The 27,426-nt window shown below is 37.3% G+C and overlaps 2 protein-coding genes across 2 annotated transcripts; one reads left to right on the forward strand and one right to left on the reverse strand.

Annotated features, from left to right (window-relative positions):
- On the forward strand, nucleotides 1-16,683 carry plch2b (phospholipase C, eta 2b). The gene is made up of 21 exons (XM_028002027.1): nucleotides 1-865; nucleotides 2,110-2,256; nucleotides 4,081-4,324; nucleotides 4,411-4,540; nucleotides 6,146-6,316; nucleotides 7,613-7,706; nucleotides 7,826-8,029; nucleotides 8,126-8,246; nucleotides 9,525-9,696; nucleotides 9,765-9,887; nucleotides 9,964-10,047; nucleotides 10,142-10,239; nucleotides 10,324-10,412; nucleotides 10,967-11,152; nucleotides 12,109-12,216; nucleotides 12,296-12,420; nucleotides 12,497-12,581; nucleotides 12,656-12,802; nucleotides 14,444-14,523; nucleotides 15,209-16,262; nucleotides 16,383-16,683. The coding sequence occupies exons 1-21, from the start codon at nucleotides 529-531 to the stop codon at nucleotides 16,397-16,399; spliced, it is 3,816 nt and encodes a 1,271-aa protein (XP_027857828.1). The 5' UTR covers nucleotides 1-528; the 3' UTR covers nucleotides 16,400-16,683.
- grik6 (glutamate receptor, ionotropic, kainate 6) lies at nucleotides 16,453-26,098 on the reverse strand. Its single transcript, XM_028002020.1, has 10 exons — nucleotides 25,974-26,098; nucleotides 25,816-25,901; nucleotides 22,211-22,242; nucleotides 21,942-22,121; nucleotides 21,636-21,859; nucleotides 21,449-21,546; nucleotides 19,748-19,965; nucleotides 19,452-19,671; nucleotides 17,779-18,023; nucleotides 16,453-17,308 (listed from the first exon to the last, which is right to left on the reverse strand). The coding sequence occupies exons 1-10, from the start codon at nucleotides 26,048-26,050 to the stop codon at nucleotides 17,210-17,212; spliced, it is 1,479 nt and encodes a 492-aa protein (XP_027857821.1). The 5' UTR covers nucleotides 26,051-26,098; the 3' UTR covers nucleotides 16,453-17,209.
- Nucleotides 26,099-27,426: the final 1,328 nt, after the last annotated feature.

Here is a 27,426-nt window from a genome sequence, read left to right on the forward strand (position 1 = left end):
TTATAGTTTGAGAGACATTTAAATAATAGAGCTGCACATCATCCTGTTGCCTCTAGAGGGAAATCCTAACTCACAGTTTAGGGGAAAACATTTCCACCTTGTTTACACCACCTAACCAAACCATAAGTCTCAAGTCTTTGTTTTGCATTTTATTATCTTCAGATTTTTAAACGTGAAGATTTTTAAGCTGTACATTGAGCATGTGAAGTCCTCCAGCCACAGTCTCCCTCCCCAGGAGCTTACTGGCTTCACAGAAAATCCCTCTATCAAGACCAGGCTGAAGCCTCACTGCAGGATTACAGCTTGAGAAAGATTTAGAGACTCAAACAAGTTGCACACTTCCTCACTGAGAGCACTCTGCAGGCGGCAAAAGTAAATAAAAGGAGGAACCTATGGACGAAGCACCGGATCCTGACTGAATGAACTCTGCTCATGTGGGGAGACTGATGGGAACTAGAGGACATGCTGCCACGGTGCGACTAAAACTTTCTGTTGGAGACAGGAGGAAGGTATGTCCATGTTTTGTGAATGGGACAGGTGAGCCGGAACCAAATGTATAGGTCAGAGATGAACCACAGGCCTTCAGCGATGGCGCCGCCGTCTCTGGGCCAGAGCCCGCCGCTGTCCTCCTGGACGGCCCCGAAGAAGACCACCTTCCAGGCTCTGGGGTCATCCGGGATGTTCTCCCCCTCACGGGCCAAACGGGAAGCCAAGCGGACCTCCAGCCCCGTCAACTCGCCCACCCACTCCATCATGAGCTCGCCCAAACTTTGGCAGAAAGCGTCCGTCTCTAGACTGGCTGAGGAGTTTTTCTGGATCGGCGGCAGTGTGGTTGCACAACCCAAATGGAGGCTGGGTCAAATAGGTAAGCCTCCGCTAACCTTTTGGGAACAATTCATCCTCCAGACATATTCTGAATATGTGCTTTTAGGTGACCTTTAAGGGTCGTCAGTTGCACAAACAACAGAGAGGGAAGCAGAGAAGCAGATAATGAGCATATGGACTGCAGACAATCCTTTAGGATTAGCCTGAATGATGTGCCAGGTTGCGTCACATGTATCTTCAGATTACAAACAAAGGTTACCTGCTCACGGCACACAACAACAATGACCTGAACTCACCACGAAAAAATGCTGCTGCAAAAATGTTGCATGCATGTGACTGATAACAAAAAGCATCAGAAAACTCAAAGTCTTTTTAAAATTATTTGTTTATGTAATTGTGTCGTTTTATTGTGTTTTGAATTGAGTTTTTAATTAGATTTGCCACTTTATTTTTATGTTTTCTTGTTTATTACTGATATTCAACACTTTGTTTCAGCTAAAGCGCTTTATAATTAAAGTTACTGATGATGATAATGATAAAAAATTAAGCATGGAATGTGTTTTATTATACAAAAGAAATAATTTTTGATTCATTGACGTGTTTTCTAAATTTGTTTGCAGCATAATTAATATGTCAGGCTTTTGCATTCATTTAGTCATCATAGCCAAAAGCGTTGATTGCCAAATTTACCAATTTAAAAAGTATATTACACTTCTAAAATTATGCATATCTATAATACATATAATACATAATACATATCATATAAATTTATATGATACTTTCACTTGAATCAGCCGATTATTTAAGAAAAATATTTAGAGAAATAATGATCAAAAATTACATATTTGGTGTTAAAGGGTTAAATCTAGTCAGACAATTTTCACTTTAAGTTGTGATATTAATCTTGCTTAATCTGTTTAATGTTGCTTATGTTGTTATTTTATCAATAATATAAGCAGCTACCTAAAGCATTTGACACAGACCATGCTTGGTTTATTTACTAAATGTGTTTAATAGATATAAACACAAAAATATATATAATATATATACATATATATTGTTATATAAATAATATAACAAATTACACCAAGTATCAACTAAACAAAGGTGGGTTTTTACACATTTTTGCAGTCATATTTGATCACAACACCTGAATCTAGCTATCTGCAATATTCTTTAATATTGTCATTATTCTGTCAGTGCCTGTGCATCACATTTATTTGCCATGCTTTGCTCTCTGAGGGTTTCTGAAAATGACCCTTTTTACCATCATTCCCGCTGTAGTGGAGCGATGTATGTGCACCATGCAGACCGGCACCCAGATGACCAAACTGAAGGGGAAGAAGAAAGGCCTGGTCCGGTTCTTCTTCCTGGATGAGCACAAGTCCTGCATCCGGTGGCGGCCTTCCAAAAAGCATGACAAGGCCAAAAGTGAGAGTTCAAAGTTATTTTTAATTGAACAAAATAACCAAACAAAGCTGAACTAGAAATGCTGTTGACTGTGAAACCAAGGCTTCAAAAATTGAAAATATAATGTAAATGTTTGGAGTGGAAAGTCAGGTTGTTCCAAAAAGATGACTTTAGTCGATTTTTTCCCCTGAAGTTAACAAAAATTTGAATAATTGTTGACTTTTTAAACATGCTTGATGACAATTCATCTGAAATCCACTGATCATCGTTGAGAATCTTTTGCAATTTGATTGTAGTCCAGCTGTGGTAAAGTCATCAGACTGAAGATGATTTGTAGGGGAGCCTTTATATTTCTTTATAAATTCCTACACACCAAAGTAGAAACCAACCTCTAAAGCCAAAGTAATTGTCTGTAAATAAATCCAAAAATCCAAAATAAATCAATAGAAACAAATAAAAATCAGCTTCACTGAAGAACTTGAAAAGCATTGTGCTCTCCAGTATTTGAAAAGATATTTGGAACGACCAACATGTTTGGATAAAAACATTCTGTGCTCATATAACCTAGCTAACACCATTTCTACTGGGAAGCACAGCGGCGGCGGCATTATGAAGCTGTGATCAAATCTGCTTAATATGATGAAACTTTTCAAATAAACCTGTTCCATAGTAATGATCTAGTGAAAACACAAAATTAACCTGAAGTGCACAGCCAGGATGACGAAGGAGTGGCTTCAGGAACAGTTACCAGATTTAAATCCAAAAGAACAGACTGTATCTGGAAAGGCCTAAAAATGCCTGTCTGCTAATACCGCCCCATGCAGCTCAGCTGAGCAGGAGAGGATCTGCAATGTCAGAAAATACCCAAAATAGATTCACCAAGCCTGCAGAGATGTAACCAGAAACACCTGAAAATGCTGCTGTGGCAAAGGTGGTTCAACAAAATACCAAACCAAAGCTGTGAAGATTTAGGTACGTGATACATTTGAAGGCATATGTGAGCTAAGTGGCTGCTTAGGTCCCCCACACCACCAGGGGCCCCCCAAGAGCACCAAGCTAGCATGATAATATATATATGTACTTAAAATAACATTGAGTAATACAAACAACGCTATTACGCATGGAAAAATGATTTCTATCTCATTTTTATAGTTACACAAATAAAAACTTAATCTTTGCCTGCTGTTGACTGTTGGGGAATTATAAGATATCAAACCTGCTAACTTGTTTAATTTAAATTTAGTGTTTATTAGCTGATGTCACTTTGAAATAGTAAAAAAAAAAAAGGCAGGCTTAAATACAACTCCGCATTTCAAAATTCTGATATTTTTTTAGTTTGCTACTAACGCCTGTAAGATGCAAGCTAATTACAAAATATGCTAATGATAGCAGGTATGAAATAGAGTAGTTTATGATGAAGCATCTGCTGACATGTTATGGTGCGTTCACATTGTGTTTCGCGCATCAGGCACGTTGGTTCACATTCAAAGTCTATGTGGAGGGCACGTCGTTGCGTGTTTTGCGTGTCTAGCACGGCGCGTTTCGAGCATTTGACGTGTCAAGGGCATCCAACGCGTCCAACAAATAGGCCTGCAACAGAAAACAAAGGCTGATGCGCCCACAATTTTGTATACTTTGTATATATGTACACAAAATGTCTTAAAACATATTTTCATTTTTGTTTATGACAACTGTCCCCAAACTGATTTTAGAATAAGACTGAGTTATAAACAAAAATGTGAAAAAAGTCAAGGGGTGTGAGTACTTTCAGATTTCTCTGTTCATCTGTTTTCTGATGACTTTGTGGAATCGGTCTGAAAACCTGAATGTTTTTTTTATGTCCAGTATCCATTGATTCCATCCATGAGGTCTGTGAGGGGAAAAAATCTGAGATCTTCCGGCGTTACGCAGAAAACCGCTTCGACCCAAACTGTTGCTTCAGCATTTACTACGGGGATCGAGTCAAGTCCCTGGACCTGGTCTCCAACAATGCAGAGGAGGTGCGCACCTGGATCCAGGGGCTCAAGTACCTGATGGCCGGGATCAGCGATGAAGACAGTCTGGCCCGCAGACAGCGCACCCGCGATCAATATCCTTTATCCACTCCTTCATGCTAAGTGATTAACAGCTGAGGTCCTGTTGTATTTTCTGATTGAGCCTTAACTGCGGTTGCACATGGTTGCAGCAGACCTTCTCTGAGGCTGACAAAAACGGAGATGGTACCTTGAGCATTGGGGAAGTTCACCAGCTGCTCCATAAGCTTAATGTCAATCTACCCAAGCAGAAAGTCAAGGACATGTTTCAAGTGAGAACATTTACACCACTTGCTTAATACCTAGAAACACAGTTAGAGATGTTTATTCATGCTCATATTTAAAAAGAATATTTGAAAATTTGATTGTTCTGCAGCAGCCAGATGTTAAAAATTATGAGCGAGCATGAAGGCTAACTGTGGTGGCTTGCAAAAGTAGTCATACATTTTCACTTTGTGCCGTGTTCAAACTTCCATTTGTACTTTTTTTTGCTGGATTTTATGTCACAGAACAACACAAAATTTGTAGAATGTAACTGTGAAGCAGAATAAAAAGGATAGATTGTTTTTGACATTTCACACAGGTTTAGCTTGCTAATATTTGCTAACAAAAAAACGATCTGTTGTTAGCAAAAGATTGCAAACCCAACTTCAGATCCTCATTCATCTTGTTATTTACTATAAAGTTTGGAAGATTTGAGTTTATAGGCTGTATAATAAATTAACTGACATCAAATTAATGATTTAGCAGAAATTATCCATTAACTAAAAGTGAATAGTACTAAACACCAGCAGTGCTAACATGCTAATCTTTAGCCTCTTTTTTCCCCCTGTATTTTTAAATGAATATTTTATGTCAAGTGCAATTTCTTTAAGGATTTCACAGTAATAAACTCTCTAGAATAAGCTGTCTACCCTGAAAAAAGAAGTCATACTTTTTAATATTTTATCATGTTACAGCCACAAATTTCCATGAATTTTGTTTGGCTGCACAAACCAGTACAAAGTATTATTAGAATAAAAAGACTGAATGGTTTTTCAAATATTTTTCAGAAATAAAAATGTGATAACTGTGTTTGTTATTGGCTCCCCTGTGCCAGTACTGACTAAAAATATTTTTTGATGTAATTACTGCAAGCTTAAAATTTGTCTCAAGTATCTTTAAACATCAGGAGATTAAACTTTTCACCTTTTCTTTCTTGGAAAGTAGCTCAAGTTTGGCTAGATTGAATAAATAGCATAAATGAAAACATATTTTCAAATCTCAATTGGATTCTGATTTGGACTTTGACTAGGCTAGTCTGATAAATAAATGTCATTTGATTTAAACCATTGCATCGTGGCTCTTTGTATATGTTTTTATTCACCTCTAACAAGTTTCCCTCCAGGACTGACTTTGTTCAGTTCTCTGATCAGCAGTCCATCAGCATGATGCTGCCACCATGCGAAAGTTGTCTTCAGGGTGATCAGCCGATTCCAGTTCAGTCAGATGTTGGCAAAATACTTGTGGAAAATGATGAGGAAAACCGAGGCCAGAGTTCGGAGAACAACAGCAGAAATCAGAAACCTATCAAGAGATTTTCTCTGTGATCTGGCCATCAGTTCAATTGAAGCAGCAGAAAGATTAAATGAATCGACGCAGGGGGAAAAAAAACATCTATTCAGCTACTTGGCAGAAGAAGACCAGGGACTGCTGCAGGAAAGCCATATGGCCGCCACAGATGGCCTGAACTGCTCTGTGTTATTGCATTAGTTTAGCAGCTAACTGGATTCCTCCTGGCGACAATTACTGTGTATGAGATATATCCTATTCTGCTTTTCCCCTTAAGCCGATGCTGGGAGATTTATTCCCTTTGTAATAAAACTCTCCTGTTGCAGGAAGCAGACACAGATGAGATCCAGGGCTCTCTGGGCTTCGATGAATTTTGCTCTTTCTACAAGATGATTTCCACACGTAGAGACCTCTACCTAATCATGATCTCCTACAGCAACCAGAAAGAAGTTCTGGATCTGCACGACCTCGCACGTTTTCTGGAAAACGAACAAAAGGTAAAAAAAAATTAAAAAAAGATTAGAAAAATCCAACTAAGATGTTCAGGGGGAAAAAAAAGTTTTATTAATTTTCCCAGCTTTTACATCTGGTGTTGTTTAATTAATCTTCAATTGATGTGACTTCTTAATTTTTGTGATTTATAGGAAACTTGTATATACAATTTAGGAGACACAATCTTCATTGGTTTTAGGAAAAACAACTGAAATGTTACATTTTTAAATTAGATTATTAAATATCAAATTTCAGTTATTTCACATGCATTCAGTCTTAACTTTCACAATTGATATTAATGCAACTCTGAAATATTTATAAGGCATTTAATTTATTTAAAATTATTGTTTATATTTCAAAATCTGTTGTAGGGTCAATACACTGATAAATACTTTTGTGTCATTGTGTGAGCTACTTCAGTCTTTCCAAATGTATATTTTTTTAGCTTACTATTTACTGTACATTGTGTTCTGTTTATATTATATTTATATAAAATATTTATATTGCACAACATTAATTTTGTCCATCCGAAACCCATTGTTAAGTCAATTAATACTCATTTTAAAAAGAATTTAAATTTCCTAATAGAAATATAAAATTGAAAAATTAAAATAGAATTTGTATGAAATATTAAGTTTTAATGTGAATGAATCTCACAATTTCATCAATTGTGCTAATAACATACGAATATAAAAGCTTACATTTGCATGTTGTCAAATTTTGATTTTAAAATCAAATTTTTTTTTTGATTTGATAAAAAAAACTTTATTTTATTTCAAATAAAGTGCACCTTTATTTGAAATATTAATGTTCATTTATTATCTGTTATATGTAAATATTATTTACATTGTTTGCAATTAATAATCACATTAATTACAAAAAATGTACATTGTTTGCGATTATTAATTTGCAAAATATTTATTAAAAAACCTATTATTAAAACTTTAATAATTAATTTAAAATTATTTAAAACTTTATTATTTATTTTTGGGGTCTTTTTTCAATCTAATAGCTTGGAGAGTGTTGCTTAAAGTATGAATTAAAAAAATACTTTGTTTATAAATTATTTAATCAAAAACGTTATGGGTGACAACGATTGATGCACATAATATTTGTGAAAACAATAATTTGATTGCATAGATTGTTCGTTTCTTCTTTCTTGAACAAATGTACTCAAGTCAAAGGTGTGAGATTACATTAAGTTATTTCAATACTTTAATGCATTTTTAAATGCACTTTAGAATAAAACATTATTCTAAGTGATCAGAAGATGCGAACCCATCATGTTTTGTTCTTTCTAGATGCGCGGTCTGAGCAGAGAGCATTTATTCGACATTGTGGCTAAGTTTGAGCCATGTCCTGAGAACCTCCAGAATATGGTGTTGGGTATTGACGGTGGGTAGATGTTGCTTATCAAGTAAATTCTCAGAAAATTAAGTGAATTTTGCCACTTACGCAGAACATGCCACCAGTGTGCAAATGCACGTTATGACACTCCATCCTTCCTCCTTCAGGTTTCACCAACTACATGCGAAGTCCTGCAGGCGACATCTTTAACCCCGAGCACAATCAGGTGAACCAGGACATGACGCAGCCTCTCACTAATTACTTTATTGCCACGTCGCACAACACCTACCTGACTGGAGACCAGCTGCTCTCCCAGTCCAGGGTGGAAATGTACGCCTATGTTCTGCAAGCAGGCTGCCGCTGTGTGGAGGGTGAGAGGCTGCAAAAACCACTGCAAGTGTTTGTTTTTATTTTTGCGTGATTTACAGAAACATCAGCACATCTTTGTTATTTTTCCCCTCTTCCAGTGGACTGCTGGGATGGACCGGATGGTGAACCCATCATTCATCACGGCTACACTTTGACGTCCAAAATTCTCTTCAAAGACGTTGTTGAAACAATTAACAAATATGCCTTCACTAAGTCACCGTAAGCTCTGTTGTAACTTTGTAACTTTTATGAAAGTTTTTTTTTTTTTTGCACATTTGGTGAAGCTGTCACTATGTTCTGATAGTTTGATACGAGACAGATAATCTGTGAATAAATGTAGCTCCTCTACCTTCTCCCAGTGCTCCTAGTGCTAACTAGAAACATCCAATCATAGGCAGGAGGCGGGCCTTAGCGCTGTCAATCACCCTGGCCTCCCCTACTTGCTCTCTACTACACTGCAGCTACTAGAGCTTGTTTTGAATGCTAAGGCTAGTTAGCATAGCCACCAATGACAGCAGATAAGCGGTTTTCCTGTAATGACAATTTGTTTTTCTGCCATTAGCACTTTTAGCAATCAATCACGTTTATTTGTATATATCACATTTCAGCAACAATGAATTTCAAAGTGCTTTACTTCATAAAAACACAAAGTCATAGAACACACTAATAATTGAAACATTACATTCTGTCAAGTGCTCTTGTTACATGTCAAATATATTGATCGGGGTTTCATTTATGATGTTTCAAAAGCAGGTGGGTTTTTAGTCGAGATTTAACCCTTTTTCTTGTGGATTTTTATCTTATAAATGCACACAGACCACTGAAGTGGACACAACTGCATAATACGATACACTGCTAACTACTGGCCATCCACTGCAAGTGCAAGAACATTTTTGTTAAATCCAATATGGCAGACAAACTAATACTGCTGATTTATTTTCCAAATAACAACTTTGTATTTGGAGAAAATTAGAACTGATCAACTAGAAATAAATCCTAGAAAAAATGTGTTTTTACAACAACAACAAAAATCCCACTTTTTTTATGCCTTAAGAAAATCAAAAACACTTTGTAAAAAACTCCGGACATAAAGGACCATAATTCATTCATGAAAGGGCTAAAGGCACTCAGTGTTTCAGCTGTTATGCAATTTTCTGGTAATTTGTTCCAGATTTGTGGTGCAAAGAAGCTTGATGCTGATTCTCCATGTTTGGCTTTGGTTCTGGGGATGCAGAGCAGAACCAGAACAACCAAAACTGGTTATTTTTGTACAGGGAGGTGGTGGAGGAAAGCGATCTTTTCACCGATTACCTGTCTTCTACTGCACAAAATTGTGACCTTTTTTAACAAATATGTGAAAAACATGTTCTTTATATATATACAGGTATATATAAAGATATATATGTTTCATATATCTTTATAAAATATATATACTGCAGTTTTAATATATTAGTTCTGTTTGTTTTGAATCCTCAGTTTGTCATGATTCTCCTCCAGGTATCCTGTTATCCTCTCCATAGAGAACCACTGCACTGTGCCACAGCAGAAAAAAATGGCCGAATACCTGAAAGAGGTGCTGCAGGACAAACTGGATCTGACTAACGTCAGCGCGCAGGAATGCAAGAAGTTGCCTTCACCTGAGATTCTGAAAGGAAAAATTTTAATCAAGGTACAAATTTGTTTATTTCACAGGTCAAATAAAGTGATAAAAAAAGAGAATAAATTCTTGTTTTTCAGGGAAAGAAACTGCCAGGAAACCTTGACCCTGATGCAGAGGAGGGAGACGTATCTGATGAAGACACTGGGAACGAGGAGGAGGAAGATGATGATGATGATGATAATAGTGACAACGACTTACAGGCAAATTAAGAGATAAATAAATGGATGAATGGACAGACGGATAGATGTGTTAACAAATAGCATTGCACTTTTTCAGCCTGGGAACGGTGCAGAATCAACTAATCAGCCCAAGAAGAAGAGACGGTTTGGCAGATCAATCATAAGAAGCTTCAAAAGAAAGGTGCCAGTTCATTTCTTCAGATTGTCTAATCCATAACCTTTCATATTAAAAAAATCATATTTGAAAAAGCTTCATTTATCTTTCATGTTTTCAGAGAAAAAAGAAAATACGTGTAAAAAACAAGGCTATGTCTGACGGTGAATCAGACCACAGCAGCAGCCGAGACAGAACCCAGATTGTTTACCATCCTAAGTAAGGTCCCTGAACTGGACGCATCAGCCTTATAAGATGTTTAATATCTAAAATTACATTTGTGTTTCTACAATATTTCTTCAGAAAAAGGAAAACCATGAGACTCTCCAGAGCTTTGTCTGACCTGGTCAAGTACACTAAATCTGTCAGAGTGCATGAAATAGAAACACAAGGTAAAAATCAAAGAGGCTTTACGTAGCGGCGCTTAGCGAAAATCATCACATCTATGTTTTACATAATGGCGTACTGGGGCCATTGTAGATAGAAAAAAATGAGTACATTTCTTCCAAAAAACTCTGAAATTTTCTAGAAAAAATCCTGAAAATTTCTGAGTTTCAAAAGTCGAAAATTTTCTAGAAAAAAATCTGGAATTTTAGAATAATCTCAGAAATGTTCTAGAAAAAAACTGAAACATCTGAGTTTGAAAAGTCAAAAATGTTAAAGAAAGTCAAGAATTTTGAAATTAATCTCAGAAATTTTCTAGAAAAATTTGGAGATTTCTGAGTTTCAAAATTCTAAAATTTCCTTTAAAATTTCCCCCTTAAATCTCATCATTCCTAATTTTGCACCAGCAAAATTTTCGACTTTTCAAAAATGTCCATGTTTTTTTTCCCTAACAAATGTTATTATGCTAAAATTGTTTTGAGTGTTTTTGGCACAAAATCGCTTTCTTCTATCGACAATGACCCTAATACGCAGGCTGTTGTCATGGATTTGTGTTTCGCAGGGTTTTTGAGCAGCTGGCAGGTGTCATCTCTTAACGAGACTGTAATGAACCAGATTTTACAGCTAAAACCCGGCGAGCTGGTGCGTTTCAACCAGCGCCAGCTTATCAGAGTCTATCCGTCGAACTTCAGAGTGGACTCGAGCAACTTTAACCCGCAGCCATATTGGAATACGGGATGCCATATGGGTAATCGATATAGACAGTTACGTAGTGAAAACGTATGTAATCAGTCATGACGGAGGCTCAAATGTCTTTGCTGAAAACCTTTAATTCGATTTACTGAACAAGAAACGGCAACGGACATTTCGTATCCTAGCAACAGAAATAAACGTAAGACAAAACCATATCCGGTTAAGCACTCTTCAAAATAAAACACTTACTTTTCCCAAAATAAATCATGATTGGCGCTTTGCTTTTTTTTTTTTTGCTTTTATGTTCAATAATTTTAAATTCAGTGAATACTTCAATAATAATAATAATAATAATAACAATTATAACACATTTAATGACAGTTTATAATTATTAAGTTAGAAATTATTATTCCTTTATAATTTAATGAATTTAATTTAATAATTTAATTTCCCTTTTGGGTTAATAAAGTATGTTGGAATTGAATTGAATAATAATCATGTAAATTATACTTAGCATATAACCAGAGTTTGGTAGTTACATGTATTTAGTTACATTGATTTCAGTAACTTTTTGGAAAACAATATACCTTTAGAAGTATTTTTATCATTCTGTATTGTCTGATTTTGTAATGATGTTAATTATATACATTATTTTCATTTTGATCCTTAAAATACCAAAAATGTCCACTTAAATCTGTATTTATATCATATATCTGATGATGTAATTTTTAAATATTAAATGACTGATAATTTGATCAGTTACTCAGTACTTAAGTAGCCTTTCTACCAAATACTTTTTTACTTGAGTACATTTTTGGATGGCCACTTTTTACTTTTACGTGAGTAAAAATCTGTTGAATTTGTGCTACTCTAACTTGAGTACAGTTTTTGAGTACTCTATCCTCTACTCTGCACCTAACTGTAAATAAGCCACAATACATATCCTTAAAAGCTGTGTAATATTACCAGAAGGTCTCCATGTTTATTTTGCATGTTTTTATTTTATTCTAGTTGCAATGAATTACCAAACAGAAGGCAGAATGCTTGAATTGAACCGAGCCAAGTTTTCAAGCAATGGAAATTGTGGATATATTCTGAAGCCTAAGTGCATGTGTAAAGGTATGGATGCAGTGTGTATAAACAGAACAATAAATGTAATTGTGCAAAAGAGTGGCTAAATGCTTCTGGTTTTTCTCAGCTGCCTTTAACCCGATGACAGAGGATCCATTGCCTGGACACAGAAAAACTCAGCTGGTGCTAAAGATAATCAGTGGGCAGCAACTTCCCAAACCCAAAGACTCAATGTTTGGAGACAGAGGAGAAGTAAGAGCCAGAACAACCATTCCGAGTTTATTTAAATTATTAACAAAAAATTACCTCTGATTTGATCTTTTCTCAGATAATCGATCCCTTTGTTGAAGTCGAGATCATCGGTCTGCCTGTCGATTGCTCGAAGCAGCAAACCAGAGTGGTTGATGACAACGGTGAGCGCAGAAACTCCCTGTCTAAGTCGCTTTATGTCCATTTCTCACATTTATTTAAAGTTTTTGTCATGTAGGCTTCAACCCGATGTGGGAGGAGACCCTTGTTTTCAGCATCCTGATGCCTCAGATCGCCCTGGTGAGGTTCCAGGTCTGGGATCATGATCCTATTGGACGGGATTTCATTGGCCAGAGGACGGTGGCTTTCACCAGCATGATGCCAGGTAGGCTGTCGGCTCAAATCTCCAGAGTTGGACTGGAGTTTAAATCTGGGGATTAAGATGTAACCTTGAAGGAAGCCCAGTGTCAGACTGGTTGATGTTTAGCATCATAATGCAGCTGAAAAACCCAGTGACAAACCTGTTTTAGTTATTTTTGTATTTATTGTATTTTTCAAATATTTCTTTATACCATCCTCTACGACATATTTGTATTGAAGTAGCATCATTGGTCCTCCACTGTAATCTGTGGGCATGAGGTACTTTTCCATGTATTCATATTTCAGTTTTAGATCAGACCCAGCTGAAATGTTTGGGTTTGTTTTTGTTTTTTTGCTGAAAGTCTCAGTCTGGAGAAATGCACCAGCCATCAACAGTAAATGATAACTTTAAACATCAGTAACTGTAATAATCTCCATTAATGTACTGATGATTTGTTGCCTAAATATGTGAAAATATTTATTTAGTTCATTTTTTCTCCTTTTTGTTCTTTTACTGCACATTTTGATAGTTTTCTTATTTTTGTTGCTATTGTAAAATTTTAACATTAGAAGTATTTTATCTTTTATTCTGATTAACAAAAAGCAGATACCAAACATCCAGAAAGTATTCACAGCACTTCTCTTTTTCCAATTGTTTATTTTTCCACACAATACTCCATAATGACAAAGAAAACGTTTTTTAACTTATTTTTAAAGCTAAAAAATAAGCTTTAAAATATTTACATAAATATTCTTATGCATAGCTTAGTATTTTAATCAGAAATCCTAGGCTCGGCTCATGTTGGTACAGTTGTTTTTAGGTGTTTTCTACTATTTTCTACCGTAGACATATGAACAAATGCAGGTTTTCTACTATATTAGCTTTGAATTTCAACAAAGATTGACTCTAAAAGCTCCCGTAATTTGTTATTAGACATTTTTCTTATCATTAGGTTGAAATCTATAAATCTCTTTTTTCAAAGTCTTATGTTTATCTTTATTTTAAATCCTGAAAATAGAAATAAAATAGGTTATAATTTTCCAGAGGAGATATTTATCTAAAATTATAAGTTTTATTTTCTCCAAAAAGTCAAGCGGCTCCAAACAAAATTAATTTGGCTGACCTGAGAGCAGAAATGGCTCATTAGATTATAAATGTTACAGACGATGCCCAAATGTTGCCATAAGTAAATGCCCCCACAGCATAATGCTGCTAACACCATGCTTCACAGTAGAGATGGTGGTATATGAGAGAATGTTTTATTTCAGTTTCACCAAACCAGAAAATTTTCTTTGCCCTGATTTGACAACCTCTAGGATTCTGTAAAACTGATGAATACTTCCTGGATGCAGCGTTTTACCTCACACACCTCCTAAACTATTTGTTAGCAAGTTTATCTTTGGGCTTTGTCTTGACTTTTATCCACAAGTCTATTTTCCAATAGTTCCCCACACTTCGTTTACTAGATGGTGATTATATGAGTCTCAAAATTTCCTGCGATTTTCCACAAGCATAACAGTCTCACTTCCCCAAGGCTTCAGAAAAATAAATTTCTAATAAAATCTAGATGTAAAAGACCAAATATAATAGTCAGACTTGGACTGTAAAATGTTTCTGATAGAAGATGAAGGACAACGATCATAACCAGCTTGATTGTGCTTGCAGGTTATCGGCATGTCTACCTGGAGGGAATGGCAGAGTCGTCCATTTTTGTTCATGTTGGCGTTAATGACATGACAGGAAAGGTACGCTACTTAAAAGGGAACCTGTTATGCAAAAATCCACTTTTTGCACATTTTTCATTTGGGTATTAACTGCTTCTAATTAGGCCCAAGTGCCTGAAAGAACAACCAGCTGTTTTTGGCAATAAGTTCATGTTTTTTGATGTCTAGAAAATGAGCCGTTTCAAAATCTCCCAATAGTTGCGCCGTTACCTAGCAACCCCACCCTAGCCCCTCCTGTCACCTAGCAACCCAAGTGAATCTCCAGCACGTTTGGTCATCTGGTTTTACCACTTTCAACGGCTGCTGGAAAAGACAAGTGTTTTGTTGTTGACTCACCATCCAGAAATCACTTGCTGCGTTTATGTTGACTGTGCAGAAGGCTCTACTTCTGCTTTTCAAAGATGTATGGTCGCATAGTTGTGCATCTGTTTGCATCGGTTTTCACCTGTGAGTGTAAGCATTGAGTTGGAGAATGTGGCCAGCAGCAACTTATTTGGATTTAATGATAAAAACAACTCATGAAAATAGTTAGAAATTATCAGACTAAAATCTCATAATCTAAGAATAATCTTGTGCATAAAATGTTTTGAATAGGCCATGGATTAATCTTAACCTGTTCAAGGAAGCATAATAGGACACCTATTAAATAAACCTCCATATTATTTACGATCTTCAAGTCCTGCATAAAACTTTCTTTGTGAAACAGATCAAACCTGCTCATGCCATGCACGCAGCTAGAAAACATATCCAAAAAGCAGCTCAGAAGCACATGAGGGGCCATCAAAGACATCCTTCTGTTGATGTCTCCGTCCAGTCCTCCGAAGATGGACGTGCTCTGTTTTTCAACCGGGACCTGGACACCATATCTCAGGACAGCAGAAATGGAGAAATGTCTCCAGTGGTAAAAGGCCCAGCGGCTAAAGCTGCCTTCCACAGGGGGATGATGAGCGAGCCTGTGAGGCGAGCGCACAGAGTGAAGATCCACGAACCTCCAGAGACACGGCGAGGCTTCTTCAGCCGGATGTCCTCCACTGACTCTCACGACAGCAGCGGGGCCGCTGCTCCCTGTGTGAAGGAGGAAAGCTTTGACCTGGACACCCCGTCGCAGGTTTCTTTGGCGGAGAGTCTTGGTCCTGATGGCCACCCTCAAGCTGATCGAAGGGACTCTGAGAATGAATCTGTGCTGCAGAGCTGCGCTGAGCAGTGTGCAGTGAGGAGGTTTGAACCGGAGCACCCTGAGCTGCCAGAGGAGCAGGAACCAGAGGAGGACAGTGAGGTTTTCACTGAACCTGAACACCATCCAGAACCTCAGCCTTACTCCGCCCCAGAGTCTCACACTCTGCCACCGCCTGAAGCCAAACTCTCTAAACTCATCCCTCCATCATCCCCCGCCAGGGTCAGACGCACCTTAGAGGCGCTGACGTCCAATCGGCCGTCGACCCAGATACGAACCAAAACCCGCTCGCACAGCTGCCCCAGAAAACAGACCTGTTCCCCCCAGACGCCGGCTGTGACCCGGAAGCCCGCCTTTCTCTGGCAGCAAGAGCAGAGCCAGGTGAGACGCATTCCCAACGGCCTCTGCCTGTCCGGCAGCTCATCCAGCAACAGCGGGGGCAGCACCGACAGCCTGGAGTTTCTGCCCAGCCGCCCGCCGCCGACCGGGTCAGAACAGCGAGAGGGAACGCTGCAGAGGGAGATGAAGGCGCTGTTCGACCAGAGGATGAAGGAGATTCGCTGTAAATCACCGCTCTTCTTTGACGGTGAGTCATTCACAAGAAAATATCAACACTTGAAGCTGCAGTGTAGAAACACCAGCAATGACACAAGGGTAAAATTTCCATTCCTAACACTGGCTTTTCACTTTTTCTTTTCCTGATCAGATCACGACTCCGACTGAAATCACAGACATCAAAGTTCACGACAAGAAAGAACAAACGGAAAAGCAGGAGCCTGAGCAAAAAGACAAACTTTATTTTTCTAGTTTAGCTGGACTGTTTATGGTTCTTAACTTTTTATTGAGACATTGTTTGTGAAAAGAAATTGCTGAAATCAAATGATGCTGCTGCCAACTGTACAGAAATGCTTCCAAACTGTTAAATTAGTAGTCAAGCTTTATATGTAAGTTGTATTTTCTGATTTTAAATGTTAACTAGGATTAAAAGTTATTTTTTGTAAAAAAAACAAAACCTGATTTTTTATTATTATTCGTATTTACATTTAGAAACCATTAGTAAAAAGCATTGGGGTTAAATTTCAGCTGGGCGATATGGTTTAAAAATGAAATCTCAAGTTTCTCTTAAATACCAAATCTGATGTATTTTCATCACTTTTTTGTTTAAAAAGTCAAATGATAGAAAATATTTTTACAAACTGGCTTTTATTTCGACCATGTTTCCTTTGAGTTGGCCTGAATTTCAAGTTGAAATAAACAAAAGATGTAAAAACACTTGTCAAACAAGATGGTAGTTTTTAACATCACAAGGAAAACCAAGGAATGTGTTGGAGAAAACAAATACTGATTTTCCAAGAATTCAATCCTCAAAGTCAAAATACTTAATTTAGCAATAAAATGATTTTATCGCCCAGCTGTAGGTCTGAGGTTTTTGTTTTGAATAAAAGTTTAGTATCAAATTAAAAAACCTATAAAGTTACGTTTGATTTCATTTAAAAGGAGAAAACTTTTCAGACTAGAGAGTGTTCGAGTCTTTTATGCCTTTTCTTTGTCTGCATTCTCCTGGGGTTTGTCTGCACTGCTGTTCTTCAGGCGCAGACTGAGCTCCTCAGTTAGCACGGTGCAACATGACTTCTGCAGAGATCAGAGTAAGGAGCAACAAAACAAGACATTTCAATGATGACTAAAATCCAAACAATCCTCAGATAATCAAATCCTTGAATCATCTGAGTTGTTTGTGATTTCATTTAGTTCTAATAGTTCAGCTCTTGAAGAAATTGTAATTGTACAACTTTGCACATGTGAAACTAGCTGTGAATTAACCATAGAAGTACGCAAATTGAAATTACACAAATTTGTTGGATGGAAACACGGCAATTTAGAAAACAAAATGTCTTTTGATACAAAGTTGTTGCACTGGGATGAGGTGGTTTTCAAAATCGACATATTTTTGCAAAACTGCAATGGAAACACTTTAAATTTATTTTCTTATTTAATGTAAACACCAAAATTGTAAAATTATGTTTTTTCGACATTTGCAGAATATAGGTAACGATTTGCACACATTTGTAATGGAAACGCAGCTACTGTCACCCGGCTCGTACCTGCAGTTCGGCTGCCTTTCTGCGACTCTTAAAGGTGAGCTCCAGAACAGCCATGAGGGTCCCCAGCCCGAGGCCCAGAGCAAGCACCAGGAACATCCCCTTCAGGCTGTGCGGCTGCACGGCTGCAGGTTTGGCCTTGTCTGCCATGCAGCTGCTGGCCCACCACTTGCTCCGCAGATAGGCCAGCTCCCCCGCCTCGCTAAGCTGGAGGATCGCCACACTGAGGTTCTTTATGATCGGGGAACCTTTATTAAAACATTTTATACATTTTATATAAAGAAACATTTTATATCAAGATATGAATTCAGGCTTTTATTTTGTTTTGCTATTTTTATATACAAAAAATTACATTTATAAGTCATCAGAAAATATATTATTATTATGAACTAGAGTTGAGAATAGAGTTAGAAAGAGGGTTGGAATTCCTTCTTTCCAACCCGAATTCCAACCCTTCTTACAAATCCTTTTTTTTTTTTTTACCCCTCCAGGGGGTCTTTTGTGGGCTCTAGTGTCCCTTATATGACAGTAGGCTGACAGGAAACGGGGAAGGAGAGGGGGGAAGACATGCGGCAAATATCGTCGGGTCTGGGAGTTGAACCCGCAACGGCCGCGTCGAGGACTCAAGGCCTCCAAATATGGGTCGCGCTAACCACTGCGCCACCACGGCACGCCCAAACCCTTCTTACAAATCCAATTCCAACTTTAATGTTAACCCAAACTCCAACCCTAAGTTAAACCCTCCTTCCAACCCCAACTGCAGCCCTAATTCCAACCCCAATTTCAACTTTTATTTAAACCCTAATTCCACCTTGCCTTTAAGCCCCAATTCCAACCCTTTTCCCAACCCCAATTTAAACTGGGGTTTAAACTGGGGTTCACCCTGGACAGGTCGCCAGTCTGTCGCAGGGCAGCACAGAGACAGACAGGACAAACAACCAGGCACACACACATTCACACCTAGTGAAAATTTAGAGAGACCAATTTACCTAACAGTCATGTTTTGGACTGTGGGAGGAAGCCGGAATACCCGGAGAGAACCCACGCATGTACAGGGAGAACATGCAAACTTCATGCAGAAAGAAAATCAAACCCAGGACCTTCTTGCTGCAAGTCAACAGTGCTACCAACTGCGCCACTGTGCAGCCCTCCAACCCTCATTTAAACCCAAATTCCAACCCTCCTTTTTGTTAAAGCTAGCTCCCTAGCTAGCTTTAGTGTTTTAGCTCATTTTAGCTTATAAACTGTTATTACTTAGCTTTGTAAGCATTGCTCTGCACACATTTCTAACACTCTGGATGAGATTTATGCCTTGACTGAAAACACCTCACTCCTCTTCTACAGTTTTAATATTTTACAGACTTTTGCTTTATTCTTCTGGTTCTGACTATTTCTTAAATTTCTACACGTCTTCTGCAGTTGACTTCAAATTCTTCTGCAAATTTTACTAATATATTCAGCTTGCAGCATTCACACTGCATTTTTGCAAGAAATGCATTTTTTCTATCCTAAGAATGATTTTGTGCAAAAAAAAAAGTGATGAACATTTTCTGTATAGATCTATCCTAACCTGTTCAAAGAAGCACAGTAGGTCACCTTGTTGTTATAAAATGTTTTATATTTGATTAACATTTGGTAAATCAAAATGAATGACATTTTAAGAGGAGGTTCCTTACCAAGTGGGGCAGCGATGCTGTATCCTCTCATGCCGATGACTTCATGCACTCTCACCAGCTCACAATGACGCGCTACAGCCAAGTCCAGAGAAACAGACTCTCCGATGAAGGCAAAATTTCCCTCCTTTGCTTGTTTGACCCCCTCGTCCATAGACGACACGAAGCTCTGCGTTCTCTCCATGTGTTCGTAGATTCTGCGGTATACTGGGTTGTTTGAATTCTGGGTGAAGGAAAGAAACAGAAACATTTCCAGTGAGTCCGAACGGGGCAGACCAGCCACGCCAGGCCACACTCACCTTGAAGAAAGCAAGAGTGGAGGAACCGGCCAGGCATCCGTACTCGATCGTGTTCTGACCAGCCAAGTCCTCGAACCCTTTCACAGTCAGGTGACTGGACTCTGAGGTTTTGGAGGAGCTGAGGTTGGAGAAATAACAAGCCAAGAGAACGACAGAAAACAGCCACCAGCTGCTGCAGATGACACGTCCTGAAAGGGCTTTAGGGTGAGGACCAACACCTGAGATGCACAAATAAATGTTGCTTCAATATGGCTGTTCTGCAAAAACACAAAATCTTACCAAGTATTCTTGGTCTAGTTTTACAGTGCAAATATCTTAGTACACTTAAAATTAGACTAAACTAATATAGAAGTAACTTTTCAGCAAGAAATAGGAGATTGTTGTAAGTCTATAATTCCTTGATGTTGACAAACAAAAGGCTAGTTATCAGTGAAATAATCTGCCAGTCGAACAAAACAAGTTTTATTATTCTAAATCTATTCATAAAAATATTGGTAAGCATCAAAATACAAAGTATTTTTGGTTTAGTTTCTAGTGCCACTATCTTGGTACACTTGAAATAAGCAAAACTATGAAATAAAAATAAAAATATTCTGAAATGAACCCACAAAACAGTGTATTTTTCACTGTACATACTGCTCTTTTTTATATAAAGTTGTTAAAAAATATACTAGTACCAGTGTTTATAACATTGTTTTACTCCAAGGTTTTTTCAAAATGTAGGTCACCACACTGCAAAAACACAAAATCTTACCAAATATTTTTGTGTAGCTTCTAATGCAAAACTAATTTACAAGTAACTTTTCAGCAAAAAATACAAGCTTCTTTTAAGTAAATAATTCCTTAAAATTGATGATAAAGTTCTAGCTATAAGTGAAATAATTTGCCAGTGAACAAGATTTTTTAATTTGTAACATTTATTATGATAAAACTATTGGTAAAAATTTTGGCAAGTATACAAAACAAAGTGTTTGTGGTCTACTTTCTTGAGCAAATATCTTATTACGCTTGAAATAAATAATATTAGCTTCAAAGTAACTTTTCAGCAAGGAATAGAAGCTTGTTTTAAGTAAATAGTTCCTTAATATTAATGAAAAAATACTTGCTATAAGTGAAATAATTTGCCAGTGGAACAAGACATTTGAACTTGTAATATGGGGAAAATGTGCTGTTTCATTGGCAGATTATTTCACCTGTAACTAACACTTTTTCATCAATATTAAGGAATTAAATCAAGCTTGTATATCTTGCTGAAAAATGACTTGTAAATGAGTTTTGTGTTATTTCAAGTGTAATACGATATTTGCTCTAGTGTAGATAAAACTACTTGCTAAAAATGTGTGTTTTTTGCAGTGTTGTGACCTAAACTTTGAAAGCACTTTCGAGTAAAAACATAATTTTATCAACACTATTACTGCTAAAATTAATGTTATTGACTTCATATAAAAAATTATCAGTATATGCTATAGTAAGAAATGTTACGCAGTGTTTGGTGGGTAAATTTGTTTAGTTCCTGTTAAAACTGCTATAATTCAGTTTTAACAGGCAGAATTTTACAGTTTAATATTCTTAGTAAATATTTATTAAGAGTCATTGTATCAAGCTAATATGGAACAATATACTTGATTTTAAAAATGTAATAAAAAGCTGCTAATGATAGTTAGCCAATTAGTTAAAAACTAAATCTTTTTCTTGCTTTACCTTGTAGAGTCAGAGCTCCAGCTGCGTACCACAGGCTGTAGAGGAAACTGAATCTGTTTCTCTCACTCTGAGCCTCACTCCACTCACATGGGCTTACTCTGTGTGTAAGGGGAAAAAATCATTTAAAATTTTAAAAGTTTCAGATATTAGCGACACCATTCCTCCCTGTCCAGGTAATTTTACCAACCTGGCAGCTATGAAGATGCTAGCAGCAGTAGCCATGTAGGCGATGAGAATCCCCATCCAGGTTTCTGGCGCGAAGGGCGACAGGAAGTGAAAGAAACCGGCTCCCTCTGAGATGTCCTTCCTCAGCAGGATGCTGATCCCAGTCTGCATGAAGGGTTTGGTCATGCCCACAACTTTCTCCCGCGCTGCAGTCAGAGTCAGCGGCGCAATCGCAAGATCTGCCTCCTGTCAAATGAAAACATCAATTAATTCTTTTCTTTTTTAAATTGTGAAGTGTTTTGACTGGTTTGACGGTTGCTGAGCTCACCCCTCTCACCACCTCTCCAATCATCCCGTTCCAGTTCCCGCTCTCATCCTGACGACCGTAGGCGCCATCTTTCACCAGCTTCACCTTGTACTTGAGTCCAACGGTCTTGGCCACCTCAGAGAGCAGATCCATGCAAAAGCCTTCCAGTTGACCTCCTTTGGACATTGTATACGGATCTTGCTAGTAATGCATACAGACACAACTTCAGTTGTCCTGTACCTTCTATCTAATGATCAAACGGATTGAAATAAAAGAGGAAGACCAACTACCTTAATGGTTGTGATTCTCAGTTCAGATTGCGCTGATTTTGGAAGAGGAAATGGGAAATATGGAATAAATTAGACAGTGTAGTATATTTCAGGTTAGTAGTTGCAAAGACTTTGATAAAACAACAGCACAGTACCATAATCTAATTGCCTCTGATTTGAGATTAGACTCAGAGGTTTAAACATGAGCTCACTGCAAAAACACAAAATCTGATTGAGTAGATTTTGGTCTAGTTTCTAGTCCAAACACCTCAGTACACTTGAAATAAGTCAAAACTAACTTACAAGTAATTTTTCAGCAAAATCTGGAAGCTTGTTTTAAATCAATAATTGTTTAATATTATGATTATTTCACTTATAACAAGACATTTTCCCATGTCATAAGTGAAATAATCTGCCAGTGTAACTAATACTTTCAGTAATCAATTTTAAATAATTATAGACTTGAAACAAGCTCCCGTATCTTGCTGAAATGTTACTTATAAGTTATTTTTGTCTTATTTCAGGTGTACTCTGATATTTGCACTAGAAACTAGACTAAGAATACTTGGTAAGACTTTGTGTTTTTGCAGTGTTGTAGCTCTCAAAGGATGAAACTTTCTCATTTGTGTGAGTTAAACCTTAATCATGTTTAACTGAAGTACCTTGCAAAAGTATTCATAAGTAAACCTAAAACATTATGTCTTATTACCAACAGATTTCAAGTATTTTATTGGGATTTTATATCAGAGACCATCACAAAGTACTTTAGTGCATAAAAAAGAGAAATGAATCAACCAGCTGACTAATGTTGTTGTGGTCAGAGCTGGGAATTTTGACTTTCCCGCTGGAAAACTCTCCAAAGTTCAGGTTTCCCACTGTGAAAGTGGGAGCAACTCCAGCTACCCCCAGTAAGACCGACTTTGTGTTTCAACATGGTCGCTCCGCACATCAACAAAGTAAGCTGTGGTGAAAATATACACATGTAGGAGTGCGCACATGAAGTACGTACAATTTAAAACCAAATAGATTAATGGTGGTGTTTCTTTATGTAACGTAAAACAATGGTGGTAAGAAGTACTGCAAACAACGTCTATGGGCGTCACCATGTTGAAATCCTGACTTCTTAACTGGAACGCTGTTTCCTCTGGTCTGACGTCAAACCCACCTTCAAGTTCCAACATCCACAGTAACTTGAACGCAGCATTAGAAGTAACTTAATTAGTAAGCAGAGTCCACCTGTGGGTAATATAATCTCATTATAAATACAGCTGTTCTGTGAAGGCTTTAGAAGTTTCTTAGAAAACATTAGAGAGCAACAGAATCATGGAACACAGCAGACAGATCAGTGGTGACGAAATGGACTCTTTAAAGCAGGATCTGGTTATAAAACAATATCTCATGCTCTGTTCTTTTCTAACATGCTTTTACTCACATTGCCTGTCAGTTTTCTTCCACCAAAAATGAAATTCAATGTGAGTAAAAGCATTAAAGGAGAAACTGACAGGCCTTTTGTCCTGGTGGAAGAGAGACAGAGATCGAAAGCTCAGACTGGGAGAATCTGTCGACACAAACTGGCTGTGCAGTTCATAACTCTGGCCTTAATCGAAAAGTGGCAAGAAGAAAGTCTTTTTTGAGTTTGTATGAAAAACAGCAAACGTGTAGAAGGTGTTCAGATCAAATCAGACCAGAAAGAAACCCAGTCGGAGGATGCAGAAGACTTGAGACTGTGGTGGATTTTCACCTTCCAGCAGATCATCAAGCCAATCACACAGCCTGAGCGACAATAGAGCAGTTTAGATTACAGCGTACTTATGTGTTAGAATGGCCCAGTCAAAGTTCGGACCTGAATCAAAGTGAAAATCTTGGAAACCTGATGCTCACAGACTGTCTCAATCTAACAGTTGGCCTTCTATCACCTGAAGAACATTTCCAGAAATAGATGACTAATGTCTCAATAAGATCTAGAGAAACTCATCCATGACTTTATCTTTAGTTGCATTGATTACTGCAACAGTGTCTTGACAGGTCTGCCTAAAAAATCAATCATCCAGCTGCAGCCGATCCAGAACGCTGCTGCTCGTGTTCTCACTAAAACCAGGAAGATGGAGCACATAAACCCAGTTCCACAGAATAGACTTTAAAATACTGTTGTTAGTTTATAAATCACTGAACGGCTTAGCACCACAATGCATTAAAGATCTTCTGCTGTTGTATCAACCTTCCAGACCTCTCAGATCTTCTGGTTCTGGTCTGCAGAACCAGAATCAAAACCAGAACCAAACATGGAGAAGTAGCGTTCAGCTTCAATGCACCTCAAATCTGGAATGAACTTCCTGAAAACCGCAAAACAGCTGAAACACCGAGTTCCTTAAAATCATGACTAAAAACACACAGGTTTAGAGTTGCTTTTGTATCAGAATAAACAAAACATTAATCAACAATCTGATGTGTAACAATGGCACTTGACAAAATGTTGCTTCAATTGTTGACTGTATGTTCTATGACTTTATATTTTTGTGTTTTTATGATGTTTTGCCTTGAGGCTGAAATATGATTAACAAATAAACCTGACTCATTGGCTGTTTTGCAAAAACAAATGGGTAAAAACATTGAACTTACTAAAAAAGACCTTTTCATTTGAGTGAAAGGTTGTCCTACAAAGTAGTATGTGGCATTAAACACACACACACCAAACGTCCCTGATTTTTAAGTGTGAAAAAATACAAAAATTATGATGCATTTTATTCTACATCACAAATTTGTTTATTTAACATAAAATCTTGATAAAACACGTTAAAGTTTGCAGCGGTAACGTCATAAATGTAATAATTTAAGAGGCATAGGTAAGAAACAGTACAGTGCTGAAAACACATCAGTCCTGCTTAATTTTTCACTTCTGGTCACTAAATGTTTTTTTTATACAAATCACTTGACCAGCTGGCTTAACTCTGACTCATCTGAGGTGGGATTTGGGGTCCCTGAAGGTCACGAAGTGCTTCTGGTATCCTGGAGACACTTTCTTTCCCTGAGAGTAGACTCTGCAGTCTATTTAGAGCAGAGTGTTAATTTAAAGAGCCTCAGTGACATGGCAGTGTTTGATGGGAGCGCAGACAAAGAGTATCAAAAGCCTGAATCCAGGCCAAGGCCATGGGGATCCATCACCACAGGGTGATCCTGACAACCATCAGATCCTCCTTTTCAGAAGATGACACGTCATAAAGGCTCCTCAAGGCCCTGTCACTCTCTGAATCAGAGCGTCTTTGTTCGCATCAAAGACTCGATTTATTACCAATTTTGCGAGATTGTCAGTTGGCTCGCTCCCCTCTCCGTTTTTCCACAAGAGTTGGACAGGATGCGGCGCTAAACTTTGATATTCATCCGAGCTGACAGTGCATGTATTTAAGTCTTGTCAAGCTTGAGAAGTTTGGACCACATCCTGTGGAGAAACATGAGGGATTTGGCAGAGAGCGAAAAGGGAAGCTGCCACCACACCGAATGAAAAATGCCTTGACCGGGGTCACAGGTCAAGAGAAAAACAAACTCGTTTTTCTTCTGACACAGAGCAGTAATGTACAGAAAATGTGTTAAACTGCTGCAGTTTGTGTTGAAGCAATGGCGTCTCTTACCTGCAGTACACACCTCCAGATCCAGGAAAAGCCCAGAGGACAGAAGAAGAAACGCAAACAGCATCCTGGCTCTGTTCACCTGTAACCTACAAAACAGGATTTAAAATCACTTAAGAGTGAGCCGAGCTAAATGAAGCAGAGTGAAAGGAAAGCTCTACCTGAGGTGAATCCAACGCGGCGAGCTGAAGACAGAACCCAAATGCTGAGAGCCGAAGTTTTTCAGCTTCACGTCCATCAGCAGAGAGCCAATGAAGGTTTTGTGGGTGGAGATAAAAGTTATGGATTTCTGATGAAAGGGTGGAGAGAAACAGCAGGATGTCCAAACACGAAGCTGCCCCTGAGGAATGAGAGCTACTCAATATGTGACCAAATCAATTATTTATTACACATAATTGATAAATGTTAAGATTTTAGCTGAGATAGACTGTTGTAGAGTTACAGATAACTCTAAAAATAGATATTAAATAATGGTAAAGAGATTTTTATTTTTATTTTTTCGTCTAAATTTGCAAAAATCACTTTTGGCTAAAAATGACTTGGGTGATTATTTAGGATTCATACCAGATTCTTAACATAGATGTGGAAAATTTGAAAGTAAAATTGTAATATTTAATCATATTTTTTTATTCATCATTTGAAATAAAACTATTATTATTATTTGTAAAGGCCAAAACATTATTATTATTATTATTATTACTATTATTATTATTTATTTATTTTTATTTTTTTTGCTGATTTTGATCTTTGATTGATTGCTTTCTCTGGCTATAATTCACAAAAACAACCAAATATTGAATAAGCAGGCATCTAGATTTAAAGATTCATTATGATTAAAAATACCAGTGGAAACATGCAAAAAACTGGGCAAATCATTGCATTTATTGCTGTATTGCAAATAAAGATGGAGATGGATGTTAATTATTGCTTAATTGACATTTTTTAAAGGCGTGAATAAAATCAGATTTTTTTTCCCCAAAAAATTGTTATACATTGAGAAATGTTTGCCTCATTTGTTTTTCTGAGAAACAAAGCTCTACTTTAGTATAATATTTTATTTTTTTAAAGCAAACCAACAAATATAACCAATGTAACACCAAGTATGAGTCAATGGGAGAATAATATTTTTGGCAAAGGCAGAGAGGATTTGGCAGGTTTTTCATAGAAGCAACCCACAAAGTCACTTCTGTTGTTGAGCACAATGTGTTTCTCCTTACACTTGTAGCAAAATAAGTTTTCCAAATGATTGCCAAGAGGGATTGCTATAATAATTTGCTATAATTTTTGTGTGTTTGCTCTGTCTTCTCAAATATGCTTGAGGTTTATTCCTGTGAAAGAGGAGTTTTTTCTTTCTGCTATTGGTACATATTAGTTGAGGAGTGAATGCTGCACTACATCAACACATTTTTACTCAAGTAAAAGTAAAATGTAGAAAGAAATTAGTCAAGTAAGAGCAAAAAAGTACTTGGTAAAAAGGTGACTCAAGTACTGAGTAACTGATCAAAACATAAATGACTTGATATTTAAAAATGACACCGTTAGACATACCAAAACATAAAGGTATGTGGAAACACTGGTATTTTAAAGACCAATATGAAAATATTTTATATAAAT

Source organism: Xiphophorus couchianus, chromosome 20 (assembly GCF_001444195.1).
Source record: "Xiphophorus couchianus chromosome 20, X_couchianus-1.0, whole genome shotgun sequence".
Lineage (NCBI taxonomy): Eukaryota > Metazoa > Chordata > Actinopteri > Cyprinodontiformes > Poeciliidae > Xiphophorus > Xiphophorus couchianus.

Coding starts and splice junctions, on each gene's coding strand:
- plch2b (XM_028002027.1), top strand. CDS start 529: ATGGGACAGGTGAGCCGGAACCAAATGTATAGGTCAGAGATGAACCAC. Junction 4,325..4,410: donor AGACAGCGCACCCGCGATCA/ATATCCTTTATC, acceptor CTGCGGTTGCAC/ATGGTTGCAGCAGACCTTCT. Junction 10,240..10,323: donor CAGATTGTTTACCATCCTAA/GTAAGGTCCCTG, acceptor ATATTTCTTCAG/AAAAAGGAAAACCATGAGAC.
- grik6 (XM_028002020.1), bottom strand. CDS start 26,050: ATGGACGTGAAGCTGAAAAACTTCGGCTCTCAGCATTTGGGTTCTGTC. Junction 25,902..25,973: donor CCGCGTTGGATTCACCTCAG/GTAGAGCTTTCC, acceptor CCTGTTTTGTAG/GTTACAGGTGAACAGAGCCA. Junction 17,309..17,778: donor GAAAGGCAGCCGAACTGCAG/GTACGAGCCGGG, acceptor TGATCTCTGCAG/AAGTCATGTTGCACCGTGCT.